The sequence below is a fragment of the Entelurus aequoreus genome, linkage group LG11 (genome assembly GCF_033978785.1).
Source record: "Entelurus aequoreus isolate RoL-2023_Sb linkage group LG11, RoL_Eaeq_v1.1, whole genome shotgun sequence".
NCBI classification, from domain to species: Eukaryota; Metazoa; Chordata; class Actinopteri; order Syngnathiformes; family Syngnathidae; genus Entelurus; species Entelurus aequoreus.
The window spans coordinates 34573512-34593536 of NC_084741.1; the positions used below are offsets into that span (position 1 = coordinate 34573512).

The 20025-nt window shown below is 39.1% G+C and overlaps 1 protein-coding gene across 3 annotated transcripts in view; it reads left to right on the forward strand.

The window, feature by feature from the left end:
• lars2 (leucyl-tRNA synthetase 2, mitochondrial) overlaps positions 1-20025 on the forward strand; it is a 108424-nt gene that overhangs the window by 57513 nt on the left and 30886 nt on the right. For all 3 annotated transcript variants that reach the window (XR_009827757.1, XM_062063068.1, XM_062063069.1), the window contains exon 13: positions 15600-15698. Coding sequence is in view for 2 of the 3 variants with exons in the window: in XM_062063068.1 (XP_061919052.1) it covers positions 15600-15698 (99 nt within the window). In the remaining variant the exon portion in view is untranslated. The remainder of the gene's footprint in view (positions 1-15599; positions 15699-20025) is intronic.

Here is a 20025-nt window from a genome sequence, read left to right on the forward strand (position 1 = left end):
TTTACTTCCTCATTAAGAAACACAATATCCCACCCACAATGTTTAATGTAAGACATGTTATGTCTTATTTTATTGAAATTAAGATATTTCAGATGTCTAGCCCTTGATTTGGTGTAGCACCCAACCATGTTGTAGCATAATGTTTAAAATACATAATGTATAGAATTAATAGAACATATATACTAAGATTCATTTTCAGTGTTTCATTAATCATTAGGTTTTCCGAGGGGAATGAGGAAAGTTCTACCATGCATTGTAGCTGTCAACATTTTTTATAATTGCTGCTACTTTTTCAAACCCCACGGCAGTGCTTCGCACTTGCACTCTTGAAGTCTTTTTAAGTAAGATCAAGACTCTCTTGGCCTTGCTGACGTGCTCGTCATGCAGCCCCTGAATCACCATCACCTCATTGACTGGAATCACATTATCTGATGAGTGGCTCTGCACAAATGTGTGATGTTGCAAATGGAAAGCAGAAAGGATAGAGGATGTGTTACTTGGTTTTGATGGAACACTGCAGATGGGATGTTGATTGCAGAATGTGAACAGAATAAGCTTGTAGGTGTACAAGCTTCCTTAGGAGATATGCAGTGACAAAATGAGGACTCGGGCACGAGGGCACAGCACTTCAAATGGTAGCCATTCAATTGTGTGATTGTTATTATGCTTTTGTTTCTTATGCAGTGTTGTTTGTAATGAAGGGTGTCTATGATAAAAATCACTGATTATAATGGCGGTGCTTACAAGCTACTTTTGCACATGAGTGTGTTCTTGCATAGATGCACTGACATACATGTGTATCATCTCACTGTAGGGGAGAACGGGGTTAGTTGTCACACTTTTTTCTCTAGTGTTATAGGGCTCATCATCAAAACAGCTTCTAATAATCATTCTTACGTTAAATTAAAGCTTAAGGTGTTGGCTTGAAATCTGTGTCACTCTCATTTTTTAGGCGTTAGGTAGGTCGTGAGTTCTAACCCCGGCCGAGTCATACCAAAGACTATAACAATGGGACCCGTTACCTCCCTGCTTGGCACTCAGCATCAAGGGTTGGAATTGGGGGTGAAATCACCAAAATGATTCCCGGGCGCGGCCACCGCTACTGCTCACTGCTCACCTCACCTCCCAGGGGGTGAGGGTGATGGGTCAAATGCAGAGGATAATCTCACCACACCTAGTGTGTGTGTGACAATCATTGGTACTTTTAACTTTTTTCTTTTTCATTGAAACAAAGACATACCAGTAATTAAAGGCCTACTGAAACCCACTACTACCGACCACGCAGTCTGATAGTTTATATATCAATGATGAAATCTTAACATTGCAACACATGCCAATACGGCCGGGTTAACTTATAAAGTGCAATTTTAAATTTCCCGCGAAACTTCCGGTTGAAAACGGCTATGTATGATGACGTTTGCGCGTGAAGTCGATGGTTGAAACGGAAGTATTCGGACACATTGTATCCCAATACAAACAGCTCTTTTTTCATCGCAAAATTCCACAATATTCTGGACATCTGTGTTGGTGAATCTTTTGCAATTTGTTTAATGAACAATGGAGACTGCAAAGAAGAAAGCTGTAGGTGGGATCGGTGTATTAGCGGCTGGCTGCAGCAACACAACCAGGAGGACTTTGACTTGGATAGCAGACGCGCTATCCGACTACAGCCGCCGACCGCATCGATGATCGGGTGAAGTCCTTCGTCGCGCCGTCGATCGCTGGAACGCAGGTGAGCACGGGTGTTGATGAGCAGATGAGGGCTGGAGTAGGTGGAGCGTTTATGTTTTTATCATAGCTCTGACGAGGTCCCGTAGCTAAGTTAGCTTCAATGGTGTCGTTAGCAACAGCATTGCTAGGCTTCGACAGGTGGCACAGCATTTACCGTGTATTTACAGTTCCAGTGTTTGGTTCGGTGTCTCCTGATAGCAGTATTGTTGATTTTCTGTCTATCCTTCCAGTCAGGGGCTTATTTGTTTTGTTTCTATCTGCATTTAAGTACGATGCTATCACGTTAGCTCCGTAGCTGAAGTGCTTCACCGATGTATTGTCGTGGAGATAAAAGTCACTGTGAATGTCCATTTCGCGTTCTCGACTCTCATTTTCAAGAGGATATAGTATCCGAGGTGTTTTAAAATACAAATCTGTGATCCACAATAGAAAAAGGAGATAGTGTGGAATCCAATGAGCCCTTTTATCTAAGTTACGGTCAGAGCGAAAAAAGATACGTCCTGCACTGCACTCTAGTCCTTCACTCTCACGTTCCTCATCCACAAATCTTTCATCCTCGCTCAAATTAATGGGGTAATCGTCGCTTTCTCGGTCCGAATCGCTCTGGCTGCTGGTGTAAACAATGGGGAAATGTGAGGAGCCCTTCAACCTGCGACGTCACGCTACTTCCGGTACAGGCAAGGCTTTTTTTATCAGCGACCAAAAGTTGCGAACTTTATCGTCAATGTTCTCTACTAAATCCTTTCAGCAAAAATATGGCAATATCGCGAAATGATCAAGTATGACACATAGAATGGATCTGCTATCCCCATTTAAATAAAAACATTTCATTTCAGTAGGCCTTTAAACATTAAATGCTCCAAAGCAACCAACTCAATCATGTTGATGGTTTTCACATTGGAGGGTTTAGGGTTGGATATTGTTTTCATTACAACCAATAGTAGTACCAAATCAGTACTTTAAAATGATGCCAGTGCTTAAACTAATGGTTTGAATGCTTCACTTATAAAAAATAACTGATAACAAAGTCATACATTTTAAAATAAGAAGTCCACTGTTGTGTCGGATTTCCGCTTGAGCGTGGACGGTGCAGGGCGATCACTTTATCCAATGGCCAGACTCACAGATTTGATGATGCAAGAAGAGCGACAGACTATGTGGACAAAAACATACAAAAATGGGAGTTGCCACAGATTTGATCTAAGAGGCATGCTAGCTGGCCGCCGCCATTTTGGAGCTAGAGGACTATAAATCCCAGAAGCGTAATACATCTTACCTTTTTTATCAATAGTGTTCTACCTTATTCAGATGGTATAGTTCTTGTGTTCTGTCAAAATGACTACTGAGTATTTTTTTTGTATTATCTTATTGACTATTTTACCGGTTGTATATTGGTCTTCTTTATATATTTTTGCACATTCGATTGAAGGAATAGGTTTTGATAGTAAGCTGTAATTAAAACAGCCTTTTTTTTCATCTTATTCAAACATATACCTTAGTGCACATTATTTTCTAACTAGATTTCACTGTTTTGTTTGTCAGTGTAGAACGGGTGCAATGTTTTTTTTTGTGGGGAGGAGATGTTTAGAGGGATATGCTTCTCCAAGAGTTTTGGAGTGGGGGCCACAGTTTTGTTTTTCTTTTCTTTGCATCAATCAAACTTATGTTTTTTAGTCTTACAAAATAGTCTTACAAAATACTTGCATTTTTGTATACTGTAGATCAGTGGAGGCTGGTGACTTCCAGAATTGAGGAGGCCATTTTTTTCCGCTTGCTCACTTCACTCGCGATGGAATGTTCCCTGTTCTCTTATCTGTCTTTGTGCTGGCCAAAGGCATACTATTTGGAGTGTAAGCTACAGTCAGAAAGTTCTTGCTGATGCAATTCATTGTGCAGAGCTTAGCCTTGTGCCTTCCTGAAGAAATTACATTGCTGTAAGTCTATGAGCCTGCCTGATAATTAAGCTGAGAAATGACATTTGGATGTTATATAAACGCCAAGTGAACATGTGTAAAAGGCAGGAATTTTAATTATGTAGTTAAAAACAATTTTGTTTAGCTTACATTTTTCATTCTTCTACAGCTTCAACATGTAATCACCAATTTAATCAAGTTTAGCATATAAAAAAGATAAGATAACACTTTCTTTATCATATGTAGTTTTATTCAATATATTTAATATAAAATATGTAAAAATATGGTTCCAGTTGGCTTTATCTGCTGAGAAACACAGACAAAATGGAGTGTTATTACTACTGAGAACTAGTGGTGTAACACTGGTAGAGACATCTAATTAGTTCAACTCACATCTGGTTTAGCTGAGGGGCGGCATGCTCTCTCCTGGACTCCACTCCACAGGTTGGTGCTGGTTCCGAGGTCGTTTTAAGCAAAAGTATTTGGCTATATGAGCTATAAACTTCACGGATGATAGCCAGGGGTGTTCTCTAAATTTCCTGAAAAGCACAAGTTGATAGGACACTCGTAGCCACTATGGCGAGTGTTTGTTTGACTGAAGTGGCTGGCGAATTCTCAAAATGGCTTCTGTGTTGATTAGGAAAGGAAAGGATTGATTCCAAATGAACCAGTAGCATGTGATTGGACGAACAAAATGTCAATCTTTCAGCCCTGGACACAATGCATGGTGAGGCCAGGCCTCCGTTGCCCACCCATTTTCAGTGATCTGGCCAATCACATATTGGCATGAAAAAGCATGCATTACATTGACTTCTATGAGAAGCTAATTTCCTAGGGGAGGCCTGGCCTCCCTTAATACAAACTGATAGGGAAATCTGGCCTGTTGCTTTACAATTGCAATATTGGGTTTTAGCCATGGGGACATTTAGATTTATGAACAAAACTAAAATAATATGAATATAAAAAATAAAAAATATGTTTTTTGTTAAAATAAATAAATAAAATAAATATATTTATTGTTTTTTTTAAATCTCTCTCTTCTCTCAAATTATTGGGGAGGCCAGGCCTCCTCCACCTCTATGGAGGAGCCTCCACTGCTGTAGATTTGATGTTTGCATCTTTTTGCGATGACCCATTCTAATTTAACAGCGACGTCCGGCGGGTGTGGTCATTGCCTTACCAGTTTCATTTGCAAAGGGCTTAATAATCCTATAAATCAAAGTGAGATATTACAAAACCCAAAACCAGTGAAGTTGGCACGTTGTGTAAATCGTAAATAAAAACAGAATACAATGATTTGAAAGTCCCTTTCAACTTATATTCAGTTGAACACACTGCAAAGACAAGATTATTCATGTTCGAACTGAGAAACTAAATTTTTTTTTGCAAATAATGATCAACTTAGAATTTAATGGCAGCAACACATTGCAAAATGTTGGCACAGGGCATTTTTACCACTGTGTTACATGGCCTTTCCTTCTAACAACACTCAGTAAACATTTGGGAACTGAGGCGACCAATTTTTTAAGCTTTTCAGGTGGAATACTTTCCCTTTCTTGCTTGATGTACAGCTTAAGTTGTTCAACAGTCCAGGGCCTCCGTTGTCATATTTTACGCTTCATAATGCGCCACACATTTTCAATGGGAGACAGGTCTGGACTACAGGCAGGCCAGTCTAGTACCCGCACTCTTTTACTATGAAGCCACGTTGATGTAACACGTGGCTTCATAACAAAGTTTACCAGTTCAAACGTTAAGTATCTTGTCTTTGCAGTCTATTCAATTGAATATAGTTTGAAAATGATTTACAATTTACACAACGTGCCAACTTCACTGGTTTTGTGTTTTGTATTTAAATCATGGGATCGGTGCCAACAGTCTACAGATATTTTAATACATATGTTTTGGCTTTGCCGATCCCTGTGCAATTATTGGACAGAAATGTGTAATACTTTGTCTTTGGTAATTGGCAAAAGGATTGAACCGAATCCCCTTAGTGGATTGTTCGGGGTATCCCCTCTGTCATCTTCTCTCAGCAAATCCAAAGATAATCTGGTGGCATTCACTAATTTGTTAGCTTGAAGACTTCTTGTGCTTAACTAGAAGACTACAGCACCTACCTACCAAGATATTCCTTATTTCCTTAAATTGGAAAAGGCGTTTCAGAGAATTTGGCAGTACATCCAATCGACCTCACAACCGCAGACCACGTGTAACCACACCAGCCCAAGACCTCCACATCCAGCAAGTGCACCGCCATGATCGTCTGAGACCAGCCACCTGGACAGCTGCTGCAACAATTGGTTTGCAAAACCAAAGAATTTCTGCACAAACTGAGAAACCCGTCTTAGGGAAGCTTATCTGCATACTCGTCGCCCTCATCGGGGTCTCGACTTGACTGTAGTTTGTCGTCGTAACCGATTTGAGTGGGCATATGCTCACAGTCAATGACGTATGGCACATTGGATGGATGTTATCTTCACGGATGAATCCCGGTTTTCACTGTTCATGGCAGATGGCAGACGGCGTGTGTGGCGTGTAGTTTTTAGTGCTTCCATATTGAGTCACGGGGTGAACATGCAAACTCCACACAGAAAGATCCCAAGCCCGGGATTGAACTCAGGACCTTTATATTGTGAGGCACATGCACTAACCCCTGTTCCACCGTGATGCCTAACAGTATCATAATGAGTTTTCTGTGTGTGACAACCAACCCCAAAGAGAATATGATGACCAGACCCACATTGAACAACCGTGTTGAACAAATTAGCAAGTTAATAATGATCCAAACTCTAGTTTTCACTTCACAGCTTTTAGGGGAACATTTGTTTTGTTGAACTGTAAACCTGTTGTGTAAAAGCCATAAAGACAACTACTAAGAAACTGTGTATCTTTCCATCATTTTCATTTAAAACCAATACAAGAAAAAAAAAAAAAAAACTTTTTTTTTTCCTATTTCGCAAATAAGAGCTGATAAAATCCCCGCAGACTGACCAATCGCTTGTCTGAAAATGACGTCATCCTTCATTGACAATCCTGTGGTGATCCACATGACTTAATAAAGTTATGAACGAATAAAATGTATATTCCGCTTTGTAGAAATGCATGTTTTACATCTTCAATGTTTGGCCTGGTTAAGCTAGAAAAGAAGAAATCCTGAATAATTGTAACTTAAATCGTAGTACAGTCTTCCTCTGTATTCTTCTTGTATTCGTTTGTTTACCTGCAAGCGCCCAAGTTGGCGTAGCAAATGGATTTGCAAAATTTAAGTTTAGATGCTTGTTATTCATCGTGTTCATATTTTATTAAATTATTGTGCCGGTGTATAAAGTAAGACAAACAAACGGTTCTTTTTATTTGACTATGAAACCGTCGTCTTCTGTCGTCCTTTGTTGACATGAGGATCCCTTCCTGAATTAAAGTGATCACCGTGGCACCGTACAGATTAAAACAATGGCCCAATCAGAGACAGATGGCACAAGTCATCAGATTGTTTTCACATGCTTCCACAAAGCCACCAAAATTCCTCCCATCAGAGGTGATTGATGGCTGCAATCGCGAACACTCCGTTATCGCTTCACTCCCCGTCTCCCCTCCGTTGTTAAGTGTCGGTTGGAAATGTGTTCCCTTCACTCGTCGAGCATGTCCAATTAAAGTTTGAGTGGGACGCAGAAGAACACGCTGATGAGAGCTGAGCGGCTGAGATGGAGTTTCATCTGTCCTTCAGGAAGTCATATGCTGTCCGCTCTACACGACGTCAAATCTCTGCAGTGTTGTGATATGGTTTGCCAACTGAACCCTGCCTCAGCTTGGCATGGCTGCAGCAGGAGTTGGTGGTGTTGTGTAAATTCCCAGGTAAAGACAGGCCACATACAGTAGTTGACACTGTTACAGGCGTGGAATGGAAGAGATGGAGCATCACAATCCATGAAGGCACCTTCAAAGAGGTGGTCTCTGCCTCATCTGTTTTAGAACCTTTGGACTCCTGGTTCTTTTATTTGAAATATTTAAAAACAACTGGTACAAATGACTGATTCTATTTTTTTTAAATGCCCATTTGTCTTCTGCTATCAACACAATCGATTCCTGGCAAATTATTGAAAGTGTGTTGTCCTAAATCTAGCCTTGTTTTTTAAATTTAGACCGCTAAATATGCTTTTAGCAAGCCCTAGTTGGAACTAGACATGTTACGTTCGTGAAGGAGTTGAGTCTTTCGAAAGACTCTTTGATTTGATTTTGATTCGCAGTTGCGAGCTATTCGTTTGGGAGCCTTTGTTTAAATTCAAATTGCCCACGCTGTCTTCATATGTGCGCCAACTGATTGGATTGTAGTCACACCGACTAAAAAAAACACAAAATTATCAAAAGTTTAAAAAAATATATCATAGCAACATTTGAATGCACTTTTCTGGTTCATTGTTTTATTGATTTTTAAAAGGGAACCTATGATGAATTTAGTATTTTTTGACTTATTAATGTTGTTACAAGGTCGGATGCTCCTGTTAAGCAACGCCAAAGTGTCAAATCATAAGGTTGATGCTAGAGATGTCCGATAATATCGGCCAATAAATGCTTTAAAATGTAATATCGGAAATTATCAGTATCGTTTTTTTATTATCGTATCGGTTTTTTGTTTGTTTGTTTTTTATTAAATCAACATAAAAAACTCAAGATACACTTACAATTAGTACACCAACCCCCAAAACCTCCCTCCCCCATTTACACTCATTCACACAAAAGGGTAGTTTCTTTCTGTTATTAATATTCTGGTTCCTACGTTATATATCAATATATGTCAATACAGTCTGCAAGGGATACAGTCCGTAAGCACACATGATTGTGCGTGCTGCTGGTCCACTAATAGTACTAACCTTTACCGGTTAATTTTACTCATTTTCATTAATTACTAGTTTCTATGTAACTGTTTTTGTATTGTTTTACTTTCTTTTTTATTCAAGAAAATGTTTTAAATTTATTTATCTTATTTTATTTTCTCATACCTGGTTGTCCAAATTAGGCATTATAATGTGTTAATTCCACGACTGTATATATCGGTATCGGTTGATATCGGTATCTGTAATTAAAATTTCGGCAATATCGGATATCGGCAAAAAGCCATTATCGGACATCCCTAGTTGATGCATTATGATGTGAGCTAACACGCAGTTTTGTATGCTTTTGTATGCAGAGTTTTGCAGTCTGGCTATGGGATGATGTCACAGCGAGGTAGACGTACTTATTTGGACATTAAGGGCCAGTCCCAATACACCCCCTAACCCGACTTTTTAGCTTTATCCCTACATTTTGCGCGTTCCCGTGAAGTTTGTGATGTCCTAATGACTCTTTGCATGTAGGGGTAGTGGGCATACCAAATTAATCGAGCCCTTCAGAGTGAGGCATTTCAGATGCTGACTCGCTCAGGTAGGGGCAGAGAAAATTCCACAATTTCTGCATAAGTTACATGTTAGTTTTTAACGTTAGGCTAAAATACTAAATAATATTACTAAAATACTAATACTATAAAGCTTGTGAATGTGAAAACATTAACGCTATATACCTTAAAAAAATTCACAAGAGACAACGGTCGTCGATGGCGGCTTCTTTTCCGTGTAGTTCTTTGTATATTCAACAACCAAAACATGATGAATTTAAAAAAAACGAACTATCTAAGCCGTTAACTCTATTGTGTGTTGTGTAATGGTGGGACTACAGGGTTGTACGGTGCACCGCTACTAATAAACTACAGTGGTAATAATGAATTAAAAAAAAGGTACTGCCTGTGGAAAATACTAGTAGTCATTTTTCATCCACATATGCTGCGGTGTGGCGGTGACATTGCTGAGCCGAGGCGCGGTAAGGTGCATTCGTGTGTCAAAACGCACACACTGAGCGCATACAAGCAGAAAAAGGTCGAAAGGAATAAATAAATAAATAATAAATGGGTTGTACTTGTATAGCGCTTTTCTACCTTCAAGGTACTCAAAGCGCTTTGACAGTATTTCCACATTTACCCATTCACACACACATTCACACACTGATGGCGGGAGCTGCCATGCAAGGCGCTAACCAGCAGCCATTAGAGGCAAAGGGTGAAGTGTCTTGCCCAAGGACACAATGGACGTGACTAGGAAGGTAGAAGGTGGGAATTGAACCCCAGTAACCAGCAACACTCCGATTGCTGGCACAGCCACTCTACCAACTTCGCCACGCCGTCAATGACAAAAAAACAGCAATTCTGCTGGTTAATAAAAATGGTACGTAAAAGGCAATATGGAGGTATTTGGACTTCAAAACTATCAATAAAAGATGACGCTTTAAACACATATGGATGCTTTAAAACATCCATCCATCCATTCATTTTCTATCGCTTCTCATGAATCACCAAATGTGTCAATACAGCATTACCACCTTTGCTTCAAACTTAGGCAAACAAACAAACACTCAGATCTGCACAAGGAGTTTAAAGAGTGACAGGTAATGTATTTAACAGCTTCCCCTGTGCACATACGGATACATAGATGTTCAACAGCTATTGGCTCGTTGAAAATTATTAGCGCAGTCAAAACGGCCCGCGTAAATTTAAACTAATGCAAGTGAATTGACGGAATTTCGTAACAAATCCCCACTATTTCATTTGTGTATTATCTTTAAAATTGTGTGTTTTACCTGCTACTTGTTTAATTGGAGTAATTTTAGCCTTATTATTTTCAGTACTTACTAATAATAGTATTAAAATTGGCAACCATAAATCATGAAGAATTTAATACAATGTCAAAAGCTTTCTATTATGTTCTAACATAATTCTAGATTATGGCAGGCTATATCTAATACACTACCGTTCAAAAGTTTGGGGTCACATTGAAATGTCCTTATTTTTGAAGGAAAAGCACTGTACTTTTCAATGAAGATAACTTTAAACTAGTCTCAACTTTAAAGAAATACACTCTATACATTGCTAATGTGGTAAATGACTATTCTAGCTGCAAATGCGTTTTTGGTGCAATATCTACATAGGTGTATAGAGGCCCATTTCCAGCAACTATCACTCCAGTGTTCTAATGGTACAACGTGTTTGCTCATTGGCTCAGAAGGCTAATTGATGATTAGAAAACCCTTGTGCAATCATGTTCACACATCTGAAAACAGTTTAGCTCTCTACAGAAGCTACAAAACTGACCTTCCTTTGAGCAGATTGAGTTTCTGGAGCATCACATTTGTGGGGTCAATTAAACGCTCAAAATGGCCAGAAAAAGAGAACTTTCATCTGAAACTCGACAGTCTATTCTTGTTCTTAGAAATGAAGGCTATTCCACAAAATTGTTTGGGTGACCCCAAACTTTTGAACGGTAGTGTATGTAAAATAATTTTAAATTTTTCTTTGAGTGCAATAAGAAAAGCCCATTTGTTTAATGCGCCTTTTATTTGATTTCCAATCTTTTAAAATTGCTATTTGGGTGCAATAAGAAACATGTTTGATCATAAGTTTTATCATAAAATGTTTTGTTAAAATGAAGCCAATAACGAAATTTTTTGTGGTGCTCTTTATTTTGAAAAGTATCGAACAGCAATATACATTTTTGGTACCAAAATATTGGTGTCGGGACAACTCTAGGTGGGACGGATGTGCAAATTTTACTACATAGTCGCTTAGGTGCCCGAATGTAAACTATGCAGTAATGCTGCAAGTGGTGTCCCAAATCCTAGGGCAGATTACAAAGTGCTACCCCTTGTTGCTTCATTTTGAGAGTGTAGTGGCTGAGGGCTTGTGGTAGTGAGTGATGGGCTGTATTGGGATTAAAGTGTAGTTTTTCAAAAAATAAATTGAGGCTTTAGAGGGTTGGGTACGCCTCCACAATTGAACAGCTTGCATACAGACTCAAACAACGTGATTCAACAAGTGATCTCTAAGTCCGGCTGAATCTGCTCTGACCGGGGCAGGATACCACAAATGTGGAAATAACTAGTCAGAAGTACCACTAGTCTCAAAGCTCTTCGAAATGGTCGCACTAGAGTGCGCAGGATGTAACAGGATATGACGCACGGGTGCCCGCATGTACAGGAAGTGATGTCATCAAAATGGCAGCCTCGTAAGGGCTTCCAGCTGCACACAAAATGAATGAATAAATGAATGAAGCTTTAGTATGACAAGTCATGGCCCACACACAGAGGCATATTTTGGCGCGATGTAAACGTTTGTAAATCGAAAAGGATGCAAATAGAGGCTTTCGTGAATCGATGTTCCAATGTATTCAAACACAGTGTTACTGGTCAAACTGTGTGTAATATTACAGCGGCCAAAAAGATCAAATATACTTGCTAAATAAAACTTCTGCCTTGTTTTTAATGAATCATTAGGCCTATTATGCTACTGTATTGGTTATTATAGTGGTACTTGGAGAGCCAAGTGTTTTCTGAGGTGGTACTTCGTAAAACAAGTTTGAGAACCACTGATCTAGACCACAAGGAAGTGTTTTAAATTTAGATCAAGATCATAATAGGTCCTCTATAAGTAACCTAATTTAGGTGTTCACTCACTAGGGAAGTGAGTACAATTTCACATTCACATTTATTTATTGTGATCATTTCTATTTTCGTTTTATTTTTTCTATACACCGACTATTCTAGATGTATACTTTTTGAGACTTTACTATATGCATTTTGGGGTGAAGGATGAATTCATTTATCCACATTTGTATTCATATATACATATATACACCACATTTGATTTCAGTTGTGTGTTTGTATGTTTGCACAAACCTGATAACTGCTAAACCACAAACCTACAATACAGTACCTCTCACTTTCACACTTGGCAGAGGTTAATATGGGAATTGGGGCTTGGTGCCCGACAAGGGCAACTTTGCTTGCTGACCACATCTGAGGTCCCATGCTATCCACAACTACTCAGTGTTGCCTCAGGGTGCAGAACCCTCATCCTCCTAATGTAGTTCCATAGCATTCTGTGTGTGCATATTTTTGGCCTATATAGGTTATTCCGAATTTATTGAATTTCCACTTTAGGAGGCAAATTTGCTCTTCTCTCATGGCTCAAGAAGGGCCAACAATTTTTCCAGCTGTCCACTCACCGCTCCCTGGCTTCTTATTGGCCAGTCTGGTGTGAGGCGAAATGTGTGAAATCTTGAGCAGCAAACCTAACTGGTGTCTCTGCTTTCTTTCCTATTCCTGCTTTCTTTGGTGATAGCCTTTGCGTGGCTCCTGCCTTTTCAATTTAATGAAATAATGCCCACCTTCCAAATATTAACCTTGCTGCACCTTAGTATTGTTGCTAGGCAACATCATGCTCTTGTTTCGTAATCACAGCCTTGATACTAACCCTTGTGGGGTTTTTTCTGTCGCTGTTGTGTATATTCAGCACTGACACAAATGGAGAGACCAAGTTGCCTAACACATTCCCATTAAATAGCTGCATCACAGCCATAACAGAAGATGTAAATATTATAAGCCACTTTTACAGTTAAAAACAAAAACTAGCGAAGGCGGAATATACTCACACTTATCAACACAGCATCCCGCAATCAGACAGTTAGATACTGTATGTAGTGATGTCAGAGCCAGTGTCTGATGTGAATCTACTGTATGTCGCAATATACTGTATATTGTAGCCTCCCGTGGTAACGATATACAGTATGTTGGTATGTGAATTACAAAAGAACCATTTCAAAATGGGTTACAAAGGCTCATAATCTGGCTGCTGACGTATGCGGTAATAGATTTAGTCATTTCCAGTTGGATTATTTTATCAAAACTATTATCAATCTACTTGTTAATGTACTCTTAGTATCTGGTTATTTTTGTTTTAACATGTTACTATCGACACTTCTGTTCAAATGTAATAAGCACTTATTCTTCTGTTTGAATACTTTAAATTAGCTTTGGGCGATACCACAAACTTGGGTATCTATCCAATACCAAGTAGTTACTGGAGCAGTATTGGCAATATGTCCTGGGCATGACGTTAAAGTGCATCCGGCAGTGGAGGCTCCTCTATGGGGTCTTGGGGCACCAGGAGGTTAACCCCTTTACTACTGTTACCCCAGGTGGCCCTTGGCAAAGGCCTAGTACGTGACTGCCCCCTAACCAGGGATACGGTGAAGACATCAACGGCGGAGCAGACGGAAGACGGTAGATTTAAGAACTACCACAACGGCTGCGATGGCGGAAGAAGGCTGCAGCACAAAAGGGTGCCCAGTCGTCTTGGACTCCATGCCACTGGACCCTGACCCGATTCTGTCAAGGATCGTGTGGTGACTGTCTGTGCACCAGTCTCCCCACGTTAAACAAAGCCACGCACAGGCATCCTCCATAAAGGGATACACCCCTACCAGGAGGATCGTCATACTCGTTCGAGTGACCGCCGATGATGATGATTGGCAATAACAATGTTCCTACCTAAAATATTCAGGATCACTAAATGAGTAAATTATTTTAAATTATAATCAGACAAAAACACAGAATGGCAGTGTAACAAGATCAATTAATATTTATGTTATTACCTTATTCACTTCCATTACATAATTTTTTTTAAATTAAATTAATGCTTCAAAATAAATGGGGAAAAAAAGAGCAACAACTACCATTGGCTCTGATTTAAATCCTTTGGTTTTTTCCCTTAAAGTCCTCCTGTGTCCAGGGACTTACTTGCTGAGTTTGAAAACAATAAAATAGACGCCAAAAACGTATTTTGATATTGAAAAATAGTGATCTAATTACTATAGTTTTCACCATATACTGATGCTATTTTTGGTATCCTGACTGTCGATGTTTGTATCGACCCGCCCACTACTGTTTATATTTAGCAACTCCTCCCAAGGTGTGTCGTGTGTAACATGTTTAGTCATTCCTCGTCTTCTAGTGATAGTCGTACATGTAAGAAACATAGTTTATTTGCGCCATGGAGGTGAGGATTGGTGATTTAGAAGCTGCACTGTGGAGGGACGTTAGCTGCTAGCTTGCCAGCAAGGATGATACATTTTGTTGAGGACTCCTTTGTTGGCTTTTTGCTTTCAAATTTGCGGGACACATTTATATCAATAATGTCTATTATTAAACGTGAGTGTAAAGTATAACATGCTTGTCAGACAGTAACATTGCTTTTAACACAACAAGGTGGAAGAGTGTGGAGTGTATTTCCTTTTACACAGACGACGTCCCGCCTGTGTTTGGTGTGAAATATTGACAGGATGAACTTGTTTCCCCATTCTGTGTAGGTGCCGTTTTTACAGAAAAGTAAATCTGGGGAATACAGCAGATGAATCTTGTTTAACTAAATAGTGTGTATTTGTGTGTGTGTGTGTGTGGATGGATGCATGTAGAGCTAAAGTTATTTTGTGTTAGTAAAATGTTAGCCAGGTAGACAGAAATAAGACCAGACATATGGTTCAGGAAAGTACAGAAAGAGCTGCATCTGTTGTTTTTTGCAGCCTGGGACTTTTTTTAACTCTGTTGAGACTCATTATGAAGCGATAAGCAGATGACTTCACTGTTCCTCTTCCTGATTTAAATATAAAAAGAAACAAACATTTGTTTTCTATGTTTTGTCAAATGTTCTATTCTGTATACTGTCAAAAGTTTTGTTGGCAAATTCGCATCATGAACCAAACTGTGTCTGGCTTGGGTAAAAAGGGGGCAGAGGGTGACATTTCCAATACAAATACATGATGGTGTGTGTTTAGCCTGGCAGCCAATCCCTTGTTAGCACAGCCTGCTAGTCGGGGTATGAGACCAATGTTCCAGTGCCAGTCCGCTTTAAGCTGTGCTTGTCTGCAGGGACATGACCTCTGCAGCCAGATGGAGGCAACGTCACACCCACACAATTATCACATATAAATATCACACAGATTTGACATTTTTGCAGGCAAACAATGTCGCTCATGTGTTGGCTTGCTAACTCGACAGTTTGATATCTATTTATTTGTCTCCTTCAACTGCTTTCAGATGCAATGGCCCAGCAAAAAGAGAGACTGACACCATGGACACTTTTGTGGACTCAGCCTGGTATTACTTTAGATACACCGACCCACATAACACCACAAGGTACGGACAGCATCCTTCTATGACTTCACTTTGCTGTTTTTATCCATCCAATCATTCAAACTTTATTTGTATAGCACTTTTCATGCACAGGCAAGTTGCAACACAAAAAGGGCTTTACACCAGTAAAAAAAAGAAGAAACATGCACTGAGGCACCCATAGCACTGTTGACAATAACAAAACACAGCATGGCACTGAGGAGTGAGGAAAAACGCCACACTGGAGAATAACTAAAATTTAACATAATATAAAAAACATGTTTTAAAATATTTGTAAAAATAATTAATACATTAATAAGAACATAAAATAGTGAGACTAATATAATTAATATTAATTAATAAAATAACAGAATAAAAATTAGGAGTCAAATTAAAGTTTAAATTGATCATTAAAATTAAAAAGCCTTATCAAAAAGTGTGCCTTTAACGTTTTTTTTTTCCCTTAAAGGGGAACTGCACTTTTTTTGGAATTCTGCCTATCGTTCACAATCATTATGAGAGACAAGAAGACAAAAGCTTGTTTTTTTGGCCTTTTAACATGTAAAAATTGTCTCAATCTAGGTGGCTAGCAATGCAGCTAATGGGAGCAATCAATTCTACTTCTGAATCACTGTAAAACTGCATTAAAAAACAGTCAACAATACTTCATTTACTCTTTGTAACCTGTATAATAACCAATCTAAAGCGGCATTGTTATTGTAAAAGTGAACACTGAGGAACTCTTTTCTAGCGTGCTAACACGTCGGCGTGCTGCGCTATTAGCCGTAAAAACTAACTACGGCAAGAGATAAGCTAGCTTCTACAACAACACAACTAACTACGGCAAGAGATAAGCTAGCTTCTACAACAACACAAAACATGCATAGTTTGTAATGCACAACACTGCGTTCAACACCAATTTTTACTGACTGAAAAACATGAACAATCATATTACAGTATTTGTAAAGTATTAGCCCACATTTCATGTTTTGTTTGTACACATCTAGCCAGACAGTGTATGTACTGTAGTTGTAATAACACGCATGGTGTATCATGATTGATATTAAAAGTGGCTCCCTGGATGCACAGTTGTTTGTCTGGTCCAGCTGGCCTGGGAAGTTTCCTGTTGATTTTAGGTAAGCAATCCATTTATGTTAAAATAGTTTAGCTCCAAGTTCCATCTTTATATCGTCAAAATGGCTTTCATCCCTCTCTCTCAGCTTCCGTCTGCTCCAATGTCTCACTCTTCCTTCATGCTCGCTTCTATAAGCAGCAGTATATTTACATTAAAAAGTATAAGGTTGTGAATCCTCATTTGTCTAAAAATGGTCGTCTTCGGTGTCTGTTAACAAGTCTGCCATGATTAGAAAACTCACTTGTGTTTGATTCCGGAAGTAGGAACACACATGTTGCCAGAAGTCAGACGTGCTGCTATGGAAACACAAACCAATGCGCAAAATAAATCATTCAATGATTGAAATGATGAAAATACTGTAAATATTGAACATATTTTACATATTGTTGTGAACATGTTTGTTACTACATTATATATAGACTTGCACTGGGTTTATAAAACATTGTTGGAGGGTTTTGAAGTTGCTTTAGAGAGCTTTGAAGGCTACAATGGTGACTCCCATTAGCTGCATCTTTCAAGCGTATTTTTTTTTATCTGGAAAAAAAGCCCTTCTTGTCTCACATAATTTATTGTAAACGATAGGCAAAATTACCAAAAAATTGCAGTTCCCCTTTAAATATCAATGGTCTCTGCAGTCTTAAGGCTCTCCGGCCGGCTGTTCCATAGGTGAGGGCCACAGTCAGCTAAATGCCTTTCAAATTGTCCACTAGTTTCAAATTGTTGGCTTTTTGTCTGTATAAAAGCCATTCCACTGAATCGATGACATTTGCTCGTTGTAACTCCCCCAAAATAAACTTGCATTTCTGCCTTTTTTGCCATCTCACATATTGGACTACTCAGAAAAAAAGTAACAGGTGTGAATTTTTACCATATAATTAGCATGGCTTGCTTGGTAATGCTGCCGTGCCAGCAACTTGAAGGTTCTAGTCCAACCACACTGGTTTAAATGTAGCTTAAATATGTAGATAATGGGTTTTACAATGTAAAGCACTTTGAGTCTCCAGAGAAAAATAACTATATAAATATAATTACCTTCCCACTTCACTTCAAAAATATGTGAAATATAGCCAGATGGCATTTAAGCAAGTATGTTGACACTAAGCACATTACAGTAATTCAACAAAAAACAAATTTAGGTAACAGAAATGTGCTGAGATTTGCACCACCCTAATATTAGTATCATTGAATGTTCAGATAAATAAATAAGTGAACTGACCTTTGACCTTTGCACGTCCCACTGGGAGGAGGCCCCGCGGCAGGCCAAGGACCAGATGGGGGGATTACATCTCCTCTCTGGCCTGGGAACGCTTCGGGATTCCCCAGGAGGAAGTCGCTAATGTTGCTCTGGAGAGGGAAGTCTGGGGGTCTTTGCTGGAGCTGTTGTCCCCGCGACCCGATTCCGGATAAGCGGTTGAAGATGGATGGATGGATGGACCTTTGACCTTCCTGTGGCCTGCAAAGGATCTGCATGATACGTCCTTTGCGTGGCGTCACCCAAGATCGGGCCACAGGCACCAAATTGATTTCGTAATTAATTGTTAAAAGAGCTTACATCAACACCGTCAAATTTACAAGGTCATATCACAGTCCAGACTGCAACACATATCACTTGCTTATTGTCGCGTGGGCAAAGTGATGCTTAAGAAACATACAGAAAACAAAGACATAGAGGAAACTGAAGCTCAACACTAAGAAAAGCAACCAAGAGGCAAATGTATCATTTGAAAGGCATTTAGAGGTACTGTTACAAGACATGGATGACTTCGCACTTGACATGATGTTGTCTGGTTTAAGAACAGCCATCTATGAGTCAGCTTCTTACACTTATGGGATCACAAGAACATCACTAGAGGACTGGATTGAAATCAACGCATCAACACTGTTGCCTTTACTAGAGGAGAAACGTTTAAACCCCCATGGGCACAGAAAGGATCCAACAGAGAGACAGCACTATCAGTCACCTAAAAGCAGTTAAGTCCAAACTACAGCCGGAGATAAGAAAATGTGCCAACAACTACTTGGTGAATCTTTGTACGAAGATACAACAGGCTTCAGACACTGGAAACTTAAAGAAAATGTATAAGAAGATCAGGACTGCCTTTTGCACAGAGGTTAATAAAGTTGCACCATTCAAATCACCGACAGGACAGTTTATGTATATTTTTCTTCCGGAAATAAATATTGTACATCAAGCTTTTAAATTGATCTGATTGCATATTTAATAAATACAATGTGAAAGGAAACCCAGCTTTATAACAAAAATAATTTTAGATTTAACTTAATTTCCAGAGGACGCAAATAGTTACAATTAGATGGAATGACCCATTAATAAAATGTTTCTTCAAAAGCCACTGAAAAATGGTGTGGTTTGACCAATTAATAATTATAGCTTAGAATTGAATGATTGTTGTTTACTTCCTGTTGTATTCAATTGGACAACTTGCAGTACTTCCAGGATTACTAGAAGATGATAGTGTCCCACCCAAACGTGCTTTCAGATGTTTTTAAAATATTTTTTCTAAACTGATTACCATATTTTTCGGACTATAAGTCGCTCCGGAGTATACGTCGCACCGGCCGAAAATGCACAATAAAGAAGGAAAAAAACATATATACCTCGCACTAGAGTATAAGTCGCATTTTGGGGGGGAATTTATTTGATAAAATCCAACACCAAGAATAGACATTTGAAAGGCAATTCAAAATAAATAAAGAATAGTGAACAGGCTGAATAAGTGTACGCCATATGACGCATAAATAACCAACTGAGAACGTGCCTGGTATGTTAACGTAACATATTATGGTAAGGGTCATTCAAATAACTATAACATATAGAACATGCTATACGTTTACCAAACAATCTGTCACTCCTAATCTTAATTAGTTATTTTAATTATCTTATCTTAATTATTAAATCTTCCTCCCCGGTGTCGCCTCTGGTATGCGCCGTTTCCTTTCTTTCTGCTGCTCGATCGCCATTTTCTGCTGCACATATCACTACGTCCGGCTTGTAATCTGCAGTATATGATTTCCTTTTCGGTGCCATTTTAGTTCAGCCCTTCTCAGTTTTTATAAGTTACCGCCAATGTTGAAATAATCCATTTTAATAGCTACGGATGTAGCAGCAGTTAGCATCCCATGACCCACAATGCACTTCTGCCATGACGCACAATGCACTTCTGCCATGACCCGCCCCCGCCAAATTCTTATTGGTTG